The 23,856-nt window shown below is 36.1% G+C and overlaps 1 protein-coding gene across 2 annotated transcripts; it reads right to left on the reverse strand.

Annotated features, from left to right (window-relative positions):
• Nucleotides 1-287: 287 nt before the first annotated feature.
• LOC113506128 (WD repeat-containing protein 47-like) lies at nt 288-23,856 on the reverse strand (the record flags this gene model as incomplete). Of its 2 annotated transcripts, none has more annotated exon segments than XM_026888981.1 (6): nt 288-428; nt 1,354-1,497; nt 5,403-5,580; nt 11,818-12,047; nt 21,714-22,137; nt 22,241-23,856. In XM_026888981.1, coding segments are annotated over 6 exon segments (1,326 nt in total), but the record flags the coding sequence as incomplete, so codon positions are not given.

Below are 23,856 nucleotides of genomic sequence, written 5' to 3' on the forward strand. Positions count from 1 at the left end.
TTGTTTTACACGAAAATTGTACATGTATAAATATGTTCTAATGCCAATATAAAATCTGTTTCAAAAAAAGGCAGCAAAAAAACTTCTGTTCTTCTAAAATTAAGATTTTGGACCATGGTTTTTAAAGAAGAGATAAATAAATTACACCGACCTTATGGTATTTTTGTCTGATACATATCATACTAAAAAAATGGACAAGATGCAAACCTCCATTGCAGACGTCGGTTTAAAATACGACTACTACCCACAAAACATAAGACGACCACATACCTTGTTCGGTTTGACACCGCTGGGGGCGAAATGATGTTAACGCAGCCACCAGTGCGAAGGTCCCAGAACCGTACGGTTTTGTCTTGGCTGCCCCGACACGAACATAGCACCGCCCCAGTTGTACAGGGACAGAATGTGCCCGAGTGACCGCTTAACGCCTGCACATAACAATACTAAACATACAACCACCAATCACTTAGAAAGGTACCCAAGAACAAATCAAAGTACATTTCAAATAGGTATTGATTTTATATCCACGGATTTGTTTTGGAAGGAATTCAGACGATGTTTAGTGCGCTATAAAATGTTTTATTGGCAAGGCACAAATTGAATAGACAATTGGTATTCATAATTACTATGGGATGTCGAGTTTACGACGATAAGAAGTATTAAAGAATGAATAAGCAGAGATCCTTGGGAGGGATTATAAGTGGGGTTGTTAAGTGTAGCATGGAAACCTACGTAGCCGATATAATGACGTGTCCGAGCCCAAACATTTACAGGTCGTGGCGACCCTTACGAAGTATAACCACAAACCGCATGCGTAATGATATTCGCTGCGGATGAGGCTGTTTGTATGAATTCCCCGACAGCCTCGGCCATACAAGGGGTGTTCTAATCATGAGCGTAAACAAAAACACGTGCTAGTTGCATAGACATATAAAATTAGCGGTCACATTGTGTACATGACGCATTTTAGCGCTGGTTTTATGACGGTCAGGTTTTTGATTAGCCTGAGTACATAAAAGTACAACCCAAGTTATTTTTTTACGTATTTAGAGCTAGAATTAGATTAATAGTAATTTTCCCCTTAAATTTTTACCCATCTTATTATTTTAAATTGGATGTTTTAGTTGGTAACATCACAAAAGAACTTAGGTCATAAAACAAAACAGCTTACGAAACTGTGAGTCAACATGACCTACAAACTAGCGCTGAAGACATAAATATTCGAAAAGTTTTACGTTTAAAATAGAGCGCTTTGGTAAAATGGAATGCCAGCTGGTGTAATCTGAGAAAATATTGATGGAATCTTTTGACGACGAGTAAACGTCTGAACTGACGCCATATAGGTGATTTTACCTGGAAAGTTTTGCCTGTAGCGCAGTCGGTGACGTATATCTTGCAATCGCCGGCGCCGCCGCTCACCAACAGACTGGTCTTGTTTGAGGTGTCCTCGATAAAGCACACGTCTCGTACTGTACCGTCGTGCATCGTCAGCTCAACCTGACAACAAAAGAGGTACTCTCAAAAATACGGCTGGTGTAGGTGGTAGAGCTGCAGAGTTGCACTTTTATAATCGAATACTCAATTTGCGAATTTGAAACCAAATTATGAGACAGCAATATCCCTGGGCAAGAAAATTATCTATTACGTAACAAGAGGTGTGATGGGTGTTATGTGTGTGTTCTTAAATTAGTAGGTACCTGTAGGTATTTATTCTCGCACTTGGGGTTCTTTTAGACAAATGAATAAATTTTACAAAATGTCTCAAGTCTTGCTGTTGCAAAATACTTAATAACCATAATAAGTTCGTAAGTACCCGACAAGCTATCTGACCTTTAATGCGAAGATAGATCGTTCATCTCTATTTGCAAAAGTTTGATTGATCGTGATTTTGTTTCATTAAGTATCTGCCAAGTTTTCTGCTCTATTGGAGATTGTGGTGACAAATTTTTTTTTTGGTAGCAATCACTACCATATGCATCTACTAGTTATATAAAAACTATATTAGTTATTACTAACTAATATAGTTTATAAATAATTAAATATAATTTATATAACTATACTAGTTATATAAATTTTAATAGATGACCAACTTTAATCCAAAAACGGTAAGATCTGTATCATTATGTTTTCAAATATTCATAATACCAGTCTAATATGTGGCAGACAAACTTTCATCTTACGTAATTCCACACGATTTTTGTGTTCAAACGAACAGTCTGCAGCTAGTATTCGAACACGGAAGTGCGATTAGCGGAACCCGACACACGCATTCTTGCTAAACTATTCCGATCATTGCTAAGGTTGAATGCGGAATTTCTAATAATAAAAATATCGCGCAATTTCATTCATATTCACGTTCTGGAATTTTCAAGTTTTCACAATAAGTGCAGGTTGAGCGGGTCTCGTGTTTTAATATTATGCGCACTTTATATTCCCGTATGTGGACCAAATATTGTGTTTCAAATTCACACAATAAAGCGATAAACTTGTTACTTGTTTGTTTTGGAGATATTTAAGATGATGAACAATATATACCATGACCGTAGCGCGAGATTGATGAAAACTTCGCGACAGGATTTAATAGTCGATAAATATGTATTGCTTCGAGTTAAATCTTACTTAACTACATCACTTACTATTTATAAAATAGATAACGGTTAGATTAACGTTTTCGACGATGACCTATTTCCATTATCTATTAATATTAAGCTATGGAAAATATATAAATAGAGCTATAATAAAACCGTGTTCAATTTCTCTTTCTACATTACTTTCCAAAGTTTGAGATCAAACGACTTAATTGAAGGCTTTGTAGTAGGTACCTGCTACGTAATCCAATAGCTCAATCTTGACAAAGGTTGGAGAAATCGTCGGCTTATTATGGTTTTATTGACATCTTTAACATTGTATTATGTTGTGTATATGATGTTATAATGTAGTAGCAGTATTACAGTTGGATGTTTAACAACAGCTACGTTCGAGTTGTTTACGAGCTCGCGACACATACGCGATTAATCGTGATTGACAATCGTTAAGAGAGCGCTTTGTCGTCGATTGACGTTGAAACGTATCGATTGTCGTACAAATTGCATTTACGTCATTAAATCTGTGGCCCATATCAGTCAGACAGCGAGCCTACATACTAGTGATAATTGAATAACGGGGAAACTAATCCCGTCAATTTGTTTGAAGTCTGCACAACATTTTGTTACATTTGTATCTACATTCTGTTTTACTTGAATGTACAACAAAGGTAGAGTCAGCGGATTAATATTAATACTGTATGTAGAATAACTTTGTATATGGTTGAGGCTGACAAGATTTGATGTAAATACTGATGCCATTACAGAGCCTCGGGCTGTCATTATCAGCTAATATAGAATCAGACATGGATTATTTACACTGTAGTCGTGTACATTATACTCAGCCTACACATAGCTACAGGCTCCGCTTATATAAGTTAGAAATTATACTTGTAAAATAGGCTACTTGATTCGAGTCATATTTTTCTTATAAAGTAGGTACAAAGTAAACCTTCGCCTTTCAAAAAATCTTTGTGTGACGTCAACAAACCGAGACGGTAAGTTGTCTTTGTTTTCAAACGCTACCTTTTTCTAAAGAATGTAGCAAGGTTGACATCTAACTGTCTTTTATGTTAGCTTTAAACAAATGAGCAGGAAGAATGTAAGTATAGGATTTTAATTCTACTGGTTAAGGAGTTTTACGATAATTGTTTATTTTTAGAACTATCTAAGTACTTTTTAAAGTTTCTTAATAAGTTTGGCTAGGCCTAAAACTGATAGATATTAAAAATCGAATCCATTTAGTACGCAAATCACTACTTACTACTACTACCGCAGTTTGGTTTTCTAATATAATTTTTTTAACACCACTCTCAACACCATAATGTAGATAAAACTAGAAAACTATAGTAATTTAAATGAAACGTATACTTATCGTCATGTATATATACATAAATCAAACAAAAATATGTAATGTGTCAGTGTTTGCTATCAACATTATGTCATCCACCTGTCTCACTTTTTATATAGAATCGCTAATTCAATAACACAAACATGAAATGTCAATACATATGTATTTCTGTTACAAACGGTCACGTGACCGCAACATACGTAATAAAACACTGCGAGTTATCTAGCCGGATTCGGTTTCTTGTGAAGTGAATCACCTTTTTGCGTCTATTACTAATAGAACCGATAATACTTTAACAAGACTAATTGAAACTTAAAAACAATTGGATCATCTTTCAATTTGCCGCCGCTTATCATTGAAGGCTAAACGCGATAACTTTTGAACTGAGACGTCTCAACTTGAAAGTATTTATTTATTTTATATCAAGAATATGTAATTTGTGCTTATAAACGCAAGTTTAATTGAAAAGCTGTTTATTCCTTGCATTTTATTGGCAATAACTGTAATCTTTAAGCGTTTATAGTCTTAGTAAAAGAAACAATTATAATAAAGTAGAAGATATTCAGTGAACTCGCGTGGAATAACATTTAAAATCGATTATACTCTTTCACATAATGAGAGAGATTATGAGCGCTTTCTGTTATAAATTTATAGGCATCTTTAAATAGGATGTATGAAACGGCTAAACAAGTTACAAGCTCACAGGTTTCGTATTATGCCAAGGTATATGCATTATGTAGCGGTAATTTCCAAAAAAAACCGTAAAAACGTCCAACAAGAATGTGTAACAGTGACAGGCATTTGATTTACACAAGCTGTTTCATTAGAAGCCCTCATATGTTTAGCCGAAGCAAATATTTAGAGACCTACTTTCATCTGTGTTAATGTGTTTCGAGTGTGTGTGTTTTATAATGATTTTTATTAAAAACATTGTTTTGAGTTATCTATCTTCATGCTCTTGGTCACGGACTGAGACGCTAAACTGTTTATGTTGTACTTTGTCATGTAGGCCGTGAACCAGATTTGATTAAAACTTTCTTAGTTTAGTAAACTATAATTAATGAGATGTGAATCGAGATAACGTTTATGCTGTCGTGGACTGCATAATAAAAGGTTGATGTGCTGTCGTATGTGTATATAGGTATCAATTTAAATTGTAGAACAATAAATAGTGCTATTATCAACACGAGAATAAATAGTCACAAGTCTTAACTAACGATAAAAAGAACAGTAAAATACGAATAAATTATACTGCACAGTTTTGCACGTAACATTTAAGTATGTGTTATAATTGCAAGGCACAGAGATATCAGAGATAAGTTTTCCGAAGTACATCATGTATGTATTGATGTCAATAGCGGCTGTCATAACCCAAGTATAGCCTCTGTCAGAAACGCAACTAATTTTGATGACCAATAAGGTTGGTTAACCAAGGTTACCGCAATGTTGTCTTAATACAAAGTACATACCTCTTGGCCTTCCAAGTTGCAGGCATGGCTGTTGAACCTCATGAGCTTGACAGTCTTGTCATTGGACCCTGTCGCCAGGAGGTCGCCGGCGGGGCTCCATGCGAGGCAGTAGATACTGCCTTTATGGTGTTTAGTTCGTTTCAATAGCACCGTTGGAGCGGTAGGCGCGCTGCTGTCCCTGTTAACAAAAGTAGCGTTAGTTTGTGATACTTAAGATAGTCTTTAAGTGGTTGGAATGTACTGATAGAGACAGCTCTTTTTCTCAATCAATGAATTCTAAAGATTTCAGTAAAATTGGAAATCGAATCTATTAGAGGAGTAGTCAAATTATTTACAATACTCCTATAAGTATTTTCTATCATTCAAAATATTTAGATTTTAAAACGTAAGGCTACTTTCAACGTCCATAATAAATTAACTAAATAATTTCCTCATCATTTTAAACATATGTAAATATGCTTATCGTGCATATTGATGTCGGCTACAACTGCTAGGCATATGTCACGCTAAACATGTGTGTTAATATATTAAGTGTTAATATTTAGTAGCCAGCCGTGATAAATTTTATTTAAGGGCTTCTCAATACAATTTATTTTATTATTATGATGAATATGGTATGATGGTTACTCTTAAAGATATATTGTATTATAATTTAATGTAATGTTAATATTGGGAATTAATACCTAGATACAAAATAATACCTACTCAATGATTAGCAGCTCAAAATTAATTTGTGGTAAAAATAAATCCACGTCGCACTTTCCCAAAACTGTAGGTACTATCTATACATATATGTATACCTTCCTGACAGCGTGCGCTATGATAAACATGTAAAATATGTATATTAGCTATTTCTTATACATCACAAATATGTGACCGTTTATCCTCATTCTTTCCTGACAGACAACCTTTTGCATAATGGAAATTAAAAACTTTCTATCCGATCACAGACTTAATAAACCCGATTTCAAATAAATGTTAATTAAAATCAACTCTATTGGAATATCTATGATTTTTAAATACGTATCGGTGTCATATTATACGTCACATGATTTATGAAAGCGGTTGTTTTTAGTTTTTATTCCGTATATTTTAAACATTATGTAATAAAGAAATTGGCTGTTCTAACAGTGTTGTATGGAACAACAGGTTCTATCAACATTTTCTACGAGACGCAATATACAGTAAACGCAAGTCATCGTACATCAATCTAAGTAAAGCGCATTTGTGCAATGTTAACAAATACGCACATAGCTTAACGAGCTCGCTGTGACAACGCTACATTCTAAATACCTTACGTTAGGACACTTCAATAAAGAAAAGTCAAAACAAGCAAGTCATTTGTTTAGAGCAAACCTTAAATTTTAGCCAAGAGTAAAATGTACCAATATAATAAATACATAAATATTTTAGCTATCTGTAACATCTAGAACTTTTATAGCAGTGTGTTGAAATCATTGGTAATAAATGAACAAATAATATTGGACTTGGAATGCGGCATTTTCCACGCCAACTTGTAAGAAAATTACAGCTTTTATTGTCTACACTCGCAATTAGTCTAGTCAACAACTATTAAGAACAAAGAGGCTGCTGTATAAATGATTCAATGCGTATCAGATAATGATGTTAATATTTACGCATTACATTGCCCTTGTTAAAGTTATTACTTGAATATATCTTACAGGGTAACTAATTAGGTCGGTCTGTCCGGCTTGTGAGCTAAATACCATCGTGTTTCAACACATGTCGGCCCTTATTCCATGAAGTACATCATAACGTCATTGTTATTGTAATAAGTTGGTCGAGAAACAAAAGCAGGTATTAACGCCATTGTATTGCGGTTAAAATGATCACTTTGGTACTTTTGTCCCACCTACGTACATCACGCGTTCTTTAGGAAAATAATGGCATAATGATTTATAGGAGGCCGCTTTGAATAAACCATGTACTGTTAAGGATATTAAGCTGCACTGTGGACATTTTTCCTATAATTAATTTAAATGGCCGTCATTTAATTATTGCTAACTTGAAAAGGTAACTGTTTTGACGTGTGACGTCATCGGATATTTTAAACACGTTACTTCACCGATTCCGAAATTGATTCATTTGAGATATTTGTCAACATTAAATATTTGTTAAGTAATCAACTTCTCAACAGTATATGGATATACTTGATACATCGAATTTACGCAATAAGATGTTTAAGTTAAAAGTGTATAGTAAAATGATATTTTCTCACTAAAAAGGGTTATGAATCACGTAAACTCAAAGCGACTGATTTAGAAACCTCTCTAACGGACGCAGTTAATGATACTTTCACAGTTAAACTAGCATCAATAAACGACATTAAAACATAAAGCGTAAATTATAAATAACTTAAGAAAATGTTGTGATTCTATCGTTTGATAAATGCGCAATAGGGTTTCAAAACTGCAGTTTGCGGATGCTTGTAGACAGATTGATTATCACACATCTGTAATAGTTATGCATACATATATTCGCTGACTCACTGATTTTAATGGGCACTTTAAAATTTGTCTCAATATATCCCAGTAGTCGCTACCTTGAGTGCGACGTAATACGCGAAATATTTCGTAACAAAACATTTTTAGGAGAATAAGCTCCACCCACGAAATCCACTTTCTCGGTGCATATTGAAGTTAACCTCAAAATTTCACTGACAATGCGACATCATCGTGCACGTAATACTCTGTGCGATATTTATTGCCGACTAACGATCGTTTGTGCCTCAGTTTGTGTAGAAAGTTAAGATAATAGAAACCAGCTCAACATAAATCTTAGAGTTGTATTAATTGGAAAATTATGCTTTTTGTTACGCTGCATCGTCTGTTACGTAATTGATGAATCAGACTCTTCTGAAATTGTTCATTCAAATCTTAAAACAACGGTTACTCTACATTCTTTATTTATGTAACAGATGAATCGAGGATTATAGATTTCAGATAACTACACTATTTTTTGAATAATTAATATATCTACCATGTATCAATTAATATATTATTAAGAGTATAACTAAGAATATACTTTCATCACTCGCTTGACCAATTCAATAGGTTTACGAGTGGACATGAAATTTCTTCCATAAAATTTTACATAAAATATACATACGTCTTGATTTTAACATTACATAGTAACACTTTGTGTACAAACTTAGCGGAGGGTCATCGACATGTTAACGCTTAGTCACCGCTTTCGCGCCGCTCGTAAGTATGGTGACGGCCTTATATCGACTGTCATGATTATGACAGGAATCGCAACAAGTTTATGAAGGTTTATTAGCGTACATTTTTGTCTCGTATTACAAATAGTATGAATAAGGGCTCCGCAAAGGTCTTGACGATACCATATTGATTATCTAGGTATTCTGGATGAACAATATAATTCTAATGGCATCATTATTTAAATATCGAAAAAGAACATGAGTTCTTTAGTTCAAGACGAGTTACTTGCCGATAAACTTGTTCTAATTGAAGGTAGATCGACGTCACAAAGGACGAACAAAGGAATATTAGGTATCGCACATCGTAAGGTCAACATCAAGTACCATCTTTGTTCTTGTTCACGATTCAACAATGTATTCATTCAGAGTAGAGGATCTACTCTCGAGTCAACCACAACATTCTAACCTGAAGACCGACGGAGAAGTGATATAAAGACATTTTCACGTAACGCTAAAAGCCTTGACATTTCATAATGTTATTGTTATGGATTTTGTCGCAGTATGTGTGATAGATACATTATTGGCGGCATAGCGTCGATGGATACACGTACTATAAAATTTGATAATATTATGTCATGTTAAGAGCGACGTAAGAGCGGAAATCATTTGCTACTGTTTGCCTTTCGTCAAGTCCGTAAAGGAACGCAGCGACTCGTGTTTGCCGTTTACTTTTAATAGTCTGATGGATAAATTGAATAAGATCGTATTCTTCTTATTCACTATAAAATGCTTGACATTATGATACAAAGTCACAAGGATCCTCTATTATCTGCTTGACATTTTAAAACAGGATTCATCACGTGGAAAAAACCATATATTATATTTGACAAAATCGAACATGATGAACCATGTATTCTTTTTAATAAATATGCGTTAGCATGTTTAAAAGGCAGCGATTTGGTGGATAATATGCTTACACTCAAACACTTCCTTGTAATGTTACGTTTGTGCAAATATTCGGCACTTAGCTTTGAGTTCTGTAAAACTTTGTTGGATTTGTTGTTAAAAGATCGAACCTCGAAACGTAACGCTCGTGCAAATGCTTGACGCAATTTTACACCAATATTATTTTAAATTGGGTTGTTACAAAACGGCGAACACGGTCGACGTTTATACGTTGACTGATTAACAGTCTATAATATTTCGTAAAGCAGCTCCTTGTTATATTACAAGTAAAATGGACTAGTCTTTAATATAAGGCTTTCTGTTTTATACAGCCTTTTTTTCAGATGTAGACAGATTTTTCCACATAGCCTCGTATACCATTTAACGGTAACTAAACGGGGACCAAAATATGATAAAGGCCGTCGTTTCTTAAAAAGAAGCAATTTCGATTAATTGGCAATGAATTGGGGAAGGTCAACAACGGTCAGTGAAGAAAGTCCACGGTCAGCGCGTCGTATGACGCCAAACCGGAAATCTGGCCGAACATATAAGCAAGAAATGCAATAAAATTGTGGTCCATTCAATACAACTATAGGTATTAAAAGATTCAATTCACCTTACGTAATATTGGCTGGCCAAATGAAAATAGATTTCTTGCTTTGTAGGATGCAAATTATTACTTCTCAAGTTACAACACAGTGGAGGAATACTGCTAAATGTTTTAGTACAGTTGTATACTAAAACTTTTAGCTCATTTATTCTCCGTTTGCTTAAGTACTTAAAAAAGATAAACAAACAATCTTGGTGCCATTCCATACAGACACATTAAATTAATAAGCGACTATTATATTTCAGTGGAGTATTGTTTGTATTTGGTAATGTTTCTTGTCGTTATTTTCAACTGAGTTTTGGGCAGAAAACACGAGACAAGATTGCTGACCTTTTTTAAGTACCTCAGAAATAGACTATGGTGCCGACCTACTCTTATTATAATTAATAACATTTTTGTACCATAAAACTAAACTACAATTAAAAGTATGTAGTTACTAACTAATCGGCAAACGAATTTTAATTGACGCTACACAAAATCGATTTATTTTGTGTATATGCAAGTTTCACTCGCAGATGGCTAATAATGCGATGGTAAATTTTAGATACAATTTCACAAAGTATGAACGATAAATATGCAAAATTTCAAACAAATCCGTAGCTCCGGAAAGTTGTATGCTTAATGATCATAATTAAATACTGTCAAAATACGAAACTCTTTGATTAAGGTCCTGGAAGTTTTGCCGCTTTTAATAAATTTCGGGTACCGTCGACGATCTGATACTTATTTTTCGGTGGGACTGGCAAGCTAAGGTCAGTTGGACCCGTTTTTGCATGTTTTACCATTCATTTTTTATCGGCTAAATTATCACGTTGGACATATAAAAATACATACCTATTTTAACGAGAGTATTGACCAGAGTCACATTGCACTTTTATAATCGCTTTTTTCTTTTTAGTAGTTTGAAATTGTTTTCTTTTGTATGTTTATGTTACTGTTTCTTTGAGTCCAACATGTCATATTTAAGTTGGAACTGTGATAAAATTCATTATTATAATAAACTTGTCCTGCCGTTCCATGTCCAATTACCGCAGTTACAACGCGGCAAAACCATTACAATAAACACATTTCACACCACGTGTGTAATAGATAGCGTATTCAAATAAATAACAACTGCCACGTTCATTCGTTTATATCATTTGTTTAAAGCATGAACGTTGGTTAATAACATGAGAGCGAAAATATATTTAGTAATCACAGGTCCATTTAAAAGCTTTGAATAATGACGTACTACAAGCCAACTAATGCGTATTGTGCTTGAAGCTTTGTTCTATTGAACACAACAATGTTAGTAAATTAGGCATACTGATCGTAACGAGATGTCAGGTTAAGTTACAATGAAGAGGCTATCTATCATGACTGGCTAGTTTCGGTCGCAAACAATTATCTTTTTGTTACTTGAACAAGACATTCTGTGAAGAACCGTATAAGATAGACGATCTTGTTGTTGTATTTGTGTTAAGCCTTCAGGGATAATAATAAAAGAAAGTTTGACCAGAACTCACAAGAATTTCGGGGTTGTAGCCTACATTCGACTTGTAGTAAGATAGTAAACAAGCTAGAATATGCTTTGAGGTCGCATCTCTGCGAGTAAAAGTAAATAATTGGTCGCCTAATGTGTGAGAACTGTACCTGCAACACAATAGGAACAATGACGGGTAACAATACTTAGAACTTACTTGACATCCTCAATCTTCGGGTAGGTGCATATCCTAAGGGTTTTCGTGTTGGAGCCGACGGCGTACAGTTTCCCATTGGGGTGGAACTCTGCACATCGGACGGCTTGAAGATCTTCCAGCACTGTGACGGGCTTGAAGGTGGGCCTGGAGCCGTTAACCTCAGGCCCGACGCCCACGCTGCTTGGAGTCGACAGCGGTACACCCTGGTGGCCGCCATTTCTGGTCTGAGCCTGCAAATAATCACATAATATGTTGTTGTTGTACACATTACTTAGTTGTAACATAACCCCGACAAATCAGTATCGCAATATGAAGGGCGCATTAATTATAATTATTATGACGTGTGGTAATTGTTATTGTTTGTTTGTCTGTCATTTTTCGTTGCAGATTTGCAAGGCGTTCGAAGTCTTAAAGATATCCCATAGACGAAATATCCGTCGGAATCAAAACACGTTCACATTGTGTTACAGTAACTTGATTGCCACGTAATCTAATTATTTCCGGAACTGTAGCATGACCTAAATAAATGATAGTAAATTACGAAACTATCTGTTACTCTTTTGAAACCGGAAACTATAACTAATATTTATAGAGAAATTGATGATTTTATGAATAAAAAAACAAATCTACACTTAAGTAAGAGACATGAAATAAAGTCAGTTTTAAAAACATTAATAAATGGTTTACATTCAAACGCATAGTGTACCGTAAAAGTGAAATTTAGCTTCAATGAGAACGGGATCAGTACATGTTCCGCTGAGAGGGCATCACCGCGGTGAAACCTCGGTAACCTTGTTCATTGCATTCTGAGATCGGCGATACCTACCGGCGGCGTGACGGTGACGCACTTTCCGAGCCTGCCCAAGACCATGACGCAGACATTCACACACTACATCACCACACCAACAATAGTATGTTATGTAGCACGCATTCAGTATGACACAAGTAAAAAAACCTTCCCGGCTTTGCTGCTTTGACAGCACACATTTAATGACTCATACATTAACTTAAAAAACGTACTACAGCTATAAATAACGAAAAAAAAATCAACACACGATAAGCATTTTCTAATCGTTACGCCATCGACATGTTAAACAAAGTCTTACAAAATAAACGAATGATTCGTTGAAGATTCTCGAAAGCGTGCGAGAACTGTCGATTGTATAATAAACTGTCAATGGTTTGCATACAAAATGAACGATATACTCATTTGCGTCCGGTATTATGGTCATAAAGTGTGGCATCTAGAACAAGTTGTATTGTATGGGCAGATAAGGCAGGCAACCAGTTACAAAACGACCTATAAGAACGTGAACCTGTTTATTACACTGTACTAGATCAACTGCTTGACCGATAACGCAACTCGCAATGCACGCGTTACCAGCTGCGTGATGTTATGGTCCAAATATTTTGAGTGAAGTCACATCTAGTGCAAATGATGTGGGTATTTTTAATTTGCCGTAGTAGTAAAATGGAGGTACTGAGTACATATAGCAGTTTATGACCACTATGAGCTGAATAACACATTTTAAAAATTACAGTGAACCAGAAAACGAACCAATAAGAAAATAAAGGAAGTCGGTCAGAAATAGTAATTGTGAATAAACTTGTTTAATTTAAAGATTAAGCTAAAAGAAGTAAATTACGTTAGTTAAGTTACTTTCAGAGACTAAATTCTCTAAATCCGGCGTCACGGCGCGACAAGACACGCATTTGAATCTCATTTGAAACGGTTCGAATCAGGTAATTGGTGTAGCTTTTAGTTTCATTGTTGCACCGTTCACCGTTAAGGCGTTATAGAAAGTGTACTTTACCGCAGTTTTACGTACGAAGTCTTTTGTTTTGCGATTCAGTTAAATTAAATTAGATAGGTTTCGCAGTTCACGGTTTAGGCGCGACTAATTATTGGTAAAAAGTCTTAGTTGACGGTAACGTCATTGTTTGTATTAGTATTGATAAATAAGACGATTATCGGAAAGTATATTTACAATATAGGTATAAAACAATGGCTTTAATACGAGTATTTTACAAAAAATAATAAATAAGTAATCAATTAACTTTCCTAAGATTATAGAAAGCGTAAAAAGTTATAATATGGACTAATAAAACTAAATGTAATTCCTCCTTTATACTCGGGTTAATAGCTCTGTGATTACGTGCTCACTCTCTCAATTACACCGCGGACGACTTGCATTTAGATATCTGCCATAAAGTATAGAATTAAATCACTGACACAAAATAGTTGCGTAATGACGTTATTCATGATTTCCGCGTTACCACCAAAATCAATAAGCTTTGGTATTTGGGAAAAATTTGCAATTCAAATATAGAGAAAATGCCATGTTTTTTAAATAATATTCTTAAATTTTAATAAGCATATTTATATAAAAATGTTTTTATGTAGCAGTGTAGTGTGCACTACGAATTTAAGTTGCTACCGCCCATTGAAAAAGTCGTTTTGATCATACATATTTAAAATTTTATTTTAATCCAGCTTAGGAAAAATAATCCGAACTTGTTTATGCATTTGGTTTTTTGTTATTGTCTTGGTCTAGAAACAGCATCTATATAAGTAGACAAACGGCTGATAACGGTTGTTCTTAATAATATGTAAATATTATTGGTAACTTTATGTTCTTAGCTCTCCTAATGAAAACCTTTTTTAACGTCAAATCATTGAAACGATTCCAACAACAACTTTAACTTGTATGACGGTTTAGAAGTATAGAAGTCTGCGCAACTTACAAGTTGTCAGTGACTTGCGTGATTTACAAGAGTATCAACAAACAACGTTTCAATGTTTCTCTTCGCATTGATGCACTTTCGCAGCAACTTGGTCAGTCTTTACTTACTCGGAAATGAATACACTACCCTATGAAGCCGATAAAAAAACTTTTATTTCACCGCATTTAGTCATTCTATACCGGCAGCTATGGCACGCGTAGGAAGAAAACACTAAAGGTAGAAACCGCAATCTCGGCAGATGCGACTTCATTATGCGTGTAAGAAACGGTTATAGTGAAGATCCGTAAAAGAGCATACGCTGCATACTAGGTTCTACATATACTATAAGAAATGCTTGATTTAGTTTACTAGTTAATAAGTTAATGTTAAATATACAACTACCAAAACAAAATACTTTTGGAAATGAACAATTAAAGTTGGATTCTTACAGTAATATTACGCGGAAAGTACCACTCAGCTGACAGGTATATATCACACCTGATCTAGGCCAACATTACTGCTGCATACTTGATAATACACAACTTGACGCTCTTTACATAATTAGACAATTTCGAAACACTCAATGAAGCAAAAAATCTGACAATAGAATTCATTCGCATTGCAAAACACTAAGTAATAGAAACTCGTTCTGTCGAATAGATAACCCAAATTCGCTTGGATAGATACAAAGTTTGATATTAAAGTACTCGTACATACGTTACATGTATGTACGTACACATAAAAAAACAAGTATTGAACATCCGTTACACACGCAGGACGGCGCGTTGCGGTTCACCGGAGCTGAACGGGCTCTGACGAGGCGTCGATGCTTCATTCCCATAACACTACCATACCTGTGTACTATTACAAATCCTAACACGTTCGCAAAAGCACCACAAATATGCATATTACTCACTTCGCTTAGCATCAACAAGATAATCATGTAGATTTAAGAGCTTAGAAAGTCCGCATAAATACATATCTAACAACAGTTACAGTTAAACACTATGGTTAAATTAATTCTATGTCGTTGATGGCATTCTAACAGACAACTGTTCAGCTGCATTCATTTCACAACGAGAGGACTGTCTCTAGAAAGTTAGTTCAATTACCTGAAAAGCAGAAATCCGTTTGGGAGGCAATAGCTGAGGTGGTCTATCGACTAGATTTTCCATTGAGTGGCGAGTTAGGAATCCTTGTTTTTGGAAAGCGGTGTTAGCTTTGTAGGACATTCGATTAAACTTCGTTGCCGGTGCGACAATACGATTGCCATTTTCGTCGTCGTCTTCCCACTCCGTCACCACTTCAGTACGAACATCCTCCAAGGAGCGCGAGCGACTACACGGGCAAGCAGCTGATGGCGACGGATTGGGATTCCGTAGTTGACGAGGTCTTTCTCGGACGCCATATAAGTCAGCATGGCCACTTGGCGTTGGAGCACCGGCTGAACGATAACTTGGCGACAAGAAGTAGTAGTCCCGGGATTTGTTACTATACGCACTCATGCCTGAGAAATCCGAATATGTGGATCCTTTTGAGGAGGACGTCTTGAAATTCCTTAAATCCATCGGGTCCGGAGGTCGGAAATAAAAGTTTGGCTGTGGCTGCACCTGGCGCGAAAGCGGCGGCCACGGTCTGAACGGAACGTCAACGTAGTGTGCCGGTTTGGACTTCATGACTGATCGCGATAGTTCATCCGAGCGCGGCGGTGTCGGTTCCGTGCGGATGTAGTCGAGGAAACTGCGCTACTGCTGTCACGGGCGGCGAGCGGCGTGCGCCGGCCCACCACCAGTGTTGCACCATCGTCGACGCATGTTAGACAGAGACGCGAACAGAGAGAAAGGCGCACTGACGTTCCGCTCGATCCGTTGAATGCGAATACAAGTGAAAGGGGTAGCCCGTGCGCGGTCAACGCGCATACGACGCGCTCAGATATTGCTCGCAACCATAGTACTAGCAAATATCTCTTCGCGAACACACAATCGTAAAATGGCAACTTTATTACAACTACATTGTCTCTAGAGCTCATCTTATTGTCAGCTAAGTTGGTATTCATAATTCTAGGTTTGACTTTCTACATTTTAACAGTAATTTTAAGTCTAGTTTCTCAGAATGGTACGTCATCATTTACATAAATATGTCGGTAATCGCCATTAAAGCATATAAATTGCTAAGTAAAAAATCAAACACTTTTATCAGTGTTATGTAACGTAAAATATAGATTAGAAACAACATCAATTTCAAGCATGTAAGTCGATAATTACGACACCATGGGCTTCGTGATATGATACAAACATAAGTTTTAGAAAGAGCGTTAATGCTTCACGCGCACATGCAACTTTCGCTTCTTTCGTACGCCTGACTAGTTAAAAAAGCATGGCATAACAGAAAAGAAGTCATTCGGTAATGTTTGATTAACAATGACTTTTTATGTATATGTGAAGAATAGACTATGCATGACCGTATGCATGGTCCTACACAATAAATCATACAAATAATGCTCACGTAGGCAACCCACGCAAGTCTAGAAATAACGTAGGAAAATTCAAACATTTAATTAGTCACCTTATTCGTAATGAAGGAACTCAAGGCTGCACCATATAAAGAGCATATAATAAACAAGTTTATGTCAGTAGAAACTCATCATAATCTTAATTTCGACCTACGCGTGAAAAACGAATAATAATTAGCACCTCATTTAGGGACTCAACGGAAGACATTTTAATAAGATATTAAAATATATTAACGGCTGCTAATGGAATGAGTTAATGAAGCATCGTATATTTTCCACCTATTCTTAATAAGAGCTATTCAACTTATGAGTTGTCGTCATTGAAACAAGTACGCAATAAAAAAAATATCTACATATGTATGTGCGCCAATCAATCAAAATACCATTGTAATAACAACTTGATTCAATACTATAATATATGGACGAGTATAAATAAGACTGTCGGGAACAGTTACAATAGAGGGGAACAAGATCTCACACTAATTGTAACACTTTTTTGTTGTTTTACAATTTAACAAAACAACGATGAACGAAACAATAACAGGCGATAAAGCCAATCTTATAATAGGTTACGTAAACTTTATATTAAAGTTACACAAGATTACTTAGAGACCCATGATTTCACAGTGACTCACTCAGTTTAAACCGAAAATCATAAGGCGAGGTATTGTGTGGTAGGAAACTGACACAAGTCATACAAACAAGCGTTGAAACTGAATCATACGTAGTTAAGAGCTGTCGTTGCCTCGATCAATTGAAATTTATTGACTGATTAACTGGAAACTTGCCTCGAATCTAATTGTGTATTTACGAGAGTATCCAGTTACGGTTAAATTGAAATTCATTAACTTGACTCTAGATTTCCGCTGGCGAATTGAACTTCCAAGCAAAAGATTACTAAGTATATATTTTTTGCAATAGGCTTATAACTGTAAATAACATTTTGAGGTATTTATAAAATTACGTAATAGAATAGATAAACTATTGTAATCCGATTATTTATTTTTAGCCACTTTATCTAGAGTAATAAATGATTACACCTAATTTGAATTATTGATTTCCTATTTCATAAGCGTCATTCATATTGACGTCATTTATAAACCGCAAGCATTGTCACGATATAAACCTTTATTCTAGTTTTTTAACATGATTACAAAATAACCGTTTACAGCATCCTCGCTACTCATTTAACCGTTGTTTAAAGTTTAGACGTAGGCCGTCAAGACGCAAATGTCAATTTTTCGTTTTAGCCAACAGATGGAGCAAATATTGCAGTGGCATGCGAGATAAAATGTAAATATTGTCATGATTTAGTCGTGGCGGGTGGCAGTTGGCGGCGTCATGTCCATTTATGGGTGTATAGGTCAGCGCGCGAGACGCGCGGGACGGACGCCCTATCAGCGAGCCATGTACAGCGAACCGGGGATGTGCCACAACAATCATGTATCGAATTTCTAATGTATACATTACTCATACTATCTTACACCTCAGGACTATCATCATATTACAAACAATACATAAGGAAACTGATTTATTGCCGTTTTTAGTAGCAATTGTTTTCATAATTAATTACAATCTCTTTCATTATTTAAAAGTTTAAGAGCAATAATAACAGTAATTTTACATTATATCTATTGTGCAAACAATTCATTCGGTAATAAATAATTAAAGTGTGTACTGACGCGACGATTTTGTGTAAAATGTTCCTTAACCCTAGAAAGATAGTCTGCGTAAAATTGACGCATGCATTCTTGAAATATTGCTCTCTCTTTCTAAATAGCGCGAATCCGTCGCTGTGCGTTTAGGACATCTCAGTCGCCGCTTGGAGCTCCCGTGAGGCGTGCTTGTCAATGCGGTAAGTGTCACTGATTTTGAACTATAACGACCGCGTGAGTCAAAATGACGCATGATTATCTTTTACGTGACTTTTAAGATTTAACTCATACGATAATTATATTGTTATTTCATGTTCTACTTACGTGATAACTTATTATATATATATTTTCTTGTTATAGATATCGTGACTAATATATAATAAAATGGGTAGTTCTTTAGACGATGAGCATATCCTCTCTGCTCTTCTGCAAAGCGATGACGAGCTTGTTGGTGAGGATTCTGACAGTGAAATATCAGATCACGTAAGTGAAGATGACGTCCAGAGCGATACAGAAGAAGCGTTTATAGATGAGGTACATGAAGTGCAGCCAACGTCAAGCGGTAGTGAAATATTAGACGAACAAAATGTTATTGAACAACCAGGTTCTTCATTGGCTTCTAACAAAATCTTGACCTTGCCACAGAGGACTATTAGAGGTAAGAATAAACATTGTTGGTCAACTTCAAAGTCCACGAGGCGTAGCCGAGTCTCTGCACTGAACATTGTCAGATCTCAAAGAGGTCCGACGCGTATGTGCCGCAATATATATGACCCACTTTTATGCTTCAAACTATTTTTTACTGATGAGATAATTTCGGAAATTGTAAAAATGGACAAATGCTGAGATATCATTGAAACGTCGGGAATCTATGACAGGTGCTACATTTCGTGACACGAATGAAGATGAAATCTATGCTTTCTTTGGTATTCTGGTAATGACAGCAGTGAGAAAAGATAACCACATGTCCACAGATGACCTCTTTGATCGATCTTTGTCAATGGTGTACGTCTCTGTAATGAGTCGTGATCGTTTTGATTTTTTGATACGATGTCTTAGAATGGATGACAAAAGTATACGGCCCACACTTCGAGAAAACGATGTATTTACTCCTGTTAGAAAAATATGGGATCTCTTTATCCATCAGTGCATACAAAATTACACTCCAGGGGCTCATTTGACCATAGATGAACAGTTACTTGGTTTTAGAGGACGGTGTCCGTTTAGGATGTATATCCCAAACAAGCCAAGTAAGTATGGAATAAAAATCCTCATGATGTGTGACAGTGGTACAAAGTATATGATAAATGGAATGCCTTATTTGGGAAGAGGAACACAGACCAACGGAGTACCACTCGGTGAATACTACGTGAAGGAGTTATCAAAGCCTGTGCACGGTAGTTGTCGTAATATTACGTGTGACAATTGGTTCACCTCAATCCCTTTGGCAAAAAACTTACTACAAGAACCGTATAAGTTAACCATTGTGGGAACCGTGCGATCAAACAAACGCGAGATACCGGAAGTACTGAAAAACAGTCGCTCCAGGCCAGTGGGAACATCGATGTTTTGTTTTGACGGACCCCTTACTCTCGTCTCATATAAACCGAAGCCAGCTAAGATGGTATACTTATTATCATCTTGTGATGAGGATGCTTCTATCAACGAAAGTACCGGTAAACCGCAAATGGTTATGTATTATAATCAAACTAAAGGCGGAGTGGACACGCTAGACCAAATGTGTTCTGTGATGACCTGCAGTAGGAAGACGAATAGGTGGCCTATGGCATTATTGTACGGAATGATAAACATTGCCTGCATAAATTCTTTTATTATATACAGCCATAATGTCAGTAGCAAGGGAGAAAAGGTTCAAAGTCGCAAAAAATTTATGAGAAACCTTTACATGAGCCTGACGTCATCGTTTATGCGTAAGCGTTTAGAAGCTCCTACTTTGAAGAGATATTTGCGCGATAATATCTCTAATATTTTGCCAAATGAAGTGCCTGGTACATCAGATGACAGTACTGAAGAGCCAGTAACGAAAAAACGTACTTACTGTACTTACTGCCCCTCTAAAATAAGGCGAAAGGCAAATGCATCGTGCAAAAAATGCAAAAAAGTTATTTGTCGAGAGCATAATATTGATATGTGCCAAAGTTGTTTCTGACTGACTAATAAGTATAATTTGTTTCTATTATGTATAAGTTAAGCTAATTACTTATTTTATAATACAACATGACTGTTTTTAAAGTACAAAATAAGTTTATTTTTGTAAAAGAGAGAATGTTTAAAAGTTTTGTTACTTTATAGAAGAAATTTTGAGTTTTTGTTTTTTTTTAATAAATAAATAAACATAAATAAATAGTTTGTTGAATTTATTATTAGTATGTAAGTGTAAATATAATAAAACTTAATATCTATTCAAATTAATAAATAAACCTCGATATACAGACCGATAAAACACATGCGTCAATTTTACGCATGATTATCTTTAACGTACGTCACAATATGATTATCTTTCTAGGGTTAAGTGCAACTCATAAGAACGATGTGTATTAATTAACGTGTTCATTTGAACGGAGATAACGCTTGCTTCGCGATTAATGCGGATATAACGGAAGCATAAAAAGTAGAAACTTTTTTCTATTCATTATAACCATTACAGCCCATTTCGCGCCAGTATCAATGTGGTGATAAAATACCGAACATTTTAATTACTTTGATTGATAAAAATAAATACAAATATTGTTTATCGATTAGATCATTTATAAATTGTATATCTTTATCCCACTCAATAATTTTAAGACGTTTTATTTGCGAGAACTTAAACACAAGTATTTAGTCTACCCATCATGACCAATAGTTTATTTTAATTCTTATACCAAATGATCGCTTTGTCCTGCTTAAATAAATTAATGACATCACTATAAACACCTAAAATAGGATGAAGAAAGCTTATTGTTTCGACACTGAATAGTAAGTTACTGTTACCAATAAATTACCTTATTATGTCCATACGAGACTCGTTCGTCATGCACTAGTGAAGATACTGAATTTGTTCTTTCAGATTCCCAGTTGTTACTGTGCCACACATCTAAGGAGTCTGTTGAAGACTTCTTTGTGTCGATAGAACTTTTCCTGGACAATGAATTAGTGGAGCCAACGTAGTCACGCTTCATGTCTCTTATTCCATTACTGGATATCGAGTCCCGTCTGTTGTAGTTGATGATATTGCTTCTGCTGAGGTTGGGGAAGGAGCCCATCGAATGGCGTTTGTTGTGAACTCTGTGAGTGGGGCTCGGCGTGTCGCGGCGGGGCGGCGTCACGGAGGGGCTGTGGCGGTCGCGCCGCAACAGGCTGGGGAACGTCGACGGGTGCTCGATCTCGCGCGCTGGAGACCCGGTCAGGCCCAGTGAGTCTCGTCGCCTGTTTTCATCATACTTGTTGTTAGAAAAGAAACGACAATAAAATCGTTTAATAAAGTTAGTAAAAATACCTGATGATAAGCCCATTTGTGGGTGAAACTGACTCCCTGTAATATCCTGGCGTGGACTCTCGGCTGTGAAGATAGAGCGAAGATCGGTACGGAGTACTGCAACGGCCATGCACTTCACAGCGAGGGTCGTGTTCAACGACAGAAGTGACCACCGGAGAATGCCGACCCTCCCCTTCCAGACTCATATTGCAGAACATAGAGTCCAATTGCCGCATAGCCGACACTTTCTTCACCGCAGTCATCTTCACTGAATGTCAACACTTAACCGCACGAAGTAGTTTTAATTCACAATTTCAAAATACAATCTCAACGAAGCTCGATCGTGCGTAACGCGTATAAGTAAATTAAGTGACATGTATGTCCTCTAGGTATGCCGCGTCGCGACTGGACTGTTCGGACGGCATTGTGCGCAGAACGCTTACCGATGACTCATAAGAGGCATGCGCGCGAGCAACGAGACTACGATTATCGCCGTGTCCTACAATTATATGGTAGATATAAATATAGGTGACAACGAGGTAAATAATGGTCCAGTACGTACTTTAAGAAAATCATTAATAATAAACAAGGACTCGGTTGCATGTAGGCGTCGCTTCAAGTTCACCCGAAGGTTAGAGTACATGCAACACGAGATCTAAACAGCTTTTAAATTGCGGCGAAAATGAATCTCAATAAAATTATAACGTGCTTAATTTGTAAATGAGAAGAGCCCACGCTAATATCTTGGCTTGTTTGTTTAACCCATTAGTAAACAATCTCTAGGCAGTTATGCCACTATTATCTCTGCTAACTTAACTGAATAATGTGGCATACATCATTCCTTAAACGGACGTCACTAATCTCCGGAGTATTCGATTAGTTCCGGCAATTTAAATTATCAAAAGGATGAAACGTACACATCCAAATTATATGGTTCAGAAACCGGCGGGCTTTGCATTGGAATTGTTTCCTATTAGCCAAGCACCGCGGTATCTCGAATAGTAGGTCACAAAAGTTCAACTATGCCGCAAGGTGTAATCTGTGTAAGAAAGTATTCTGCTACAACCTTTAAACTTGCTCAATACTTGTGCTTAAATTAAATGATTATCAACGTAATTGTCAGTCATGCAGGGACATTTGGAGGACAGAAATATACACACTAGTAAAATTAAAGAGACTCAATTAAATCGTGCTATACCGAAAAAAGCACAACATAGGTAAAGGACATAAAAATATCTTCGTTTTCAGCACAATCCTTTAACAATAAACGATAATAAATTATGTATTTATGGATTAAGTTTAAAGATACCCAATTATATCAAAGTGGCCACTTTTCGCGTATAACTAAAAACTGAATTGGTCGGGCGTGGGCCCCGAGCATTCTGTGTGTATCTTCTAATAAGGTGAGTAAGATCAAGAAGTCGTTTGATGACTTCTCTTAAATAGACATTCTATTGTCAATAAATCTTAGGAAATGATATAAAACGGTTAACTACAGGCAACACACGGATTATTGACTTACGAATAGGCAAACGGTACCTTTTGGATATTAGGTAGGTATATGTTTTATGGTCATCGGATTATATCGGTTTAATAGATTTCTTTTGTTTAGCATCGTACTGAAGATGACGCAAGAAAGTCTGGTTAAAAATATTTGTCATCTGGGTTTT

The sequence above is a fragment of the Trichoplusia ni genome (genome assembly GCF_003590095.1).
Source record: "Trichoplusia ni isolate ovarian cell line Hi5 chromosome 1 unlocalized genomic scaffold, tn1 tig00001819_group0, whole genome shotgun sequence".
Lineage (NCBI taxonomy): Eukaryota > Metazoa > Arthropoda > Insecta > Lepidoptera > Noctuidae > Trichoplusia > Trichoplusia ni.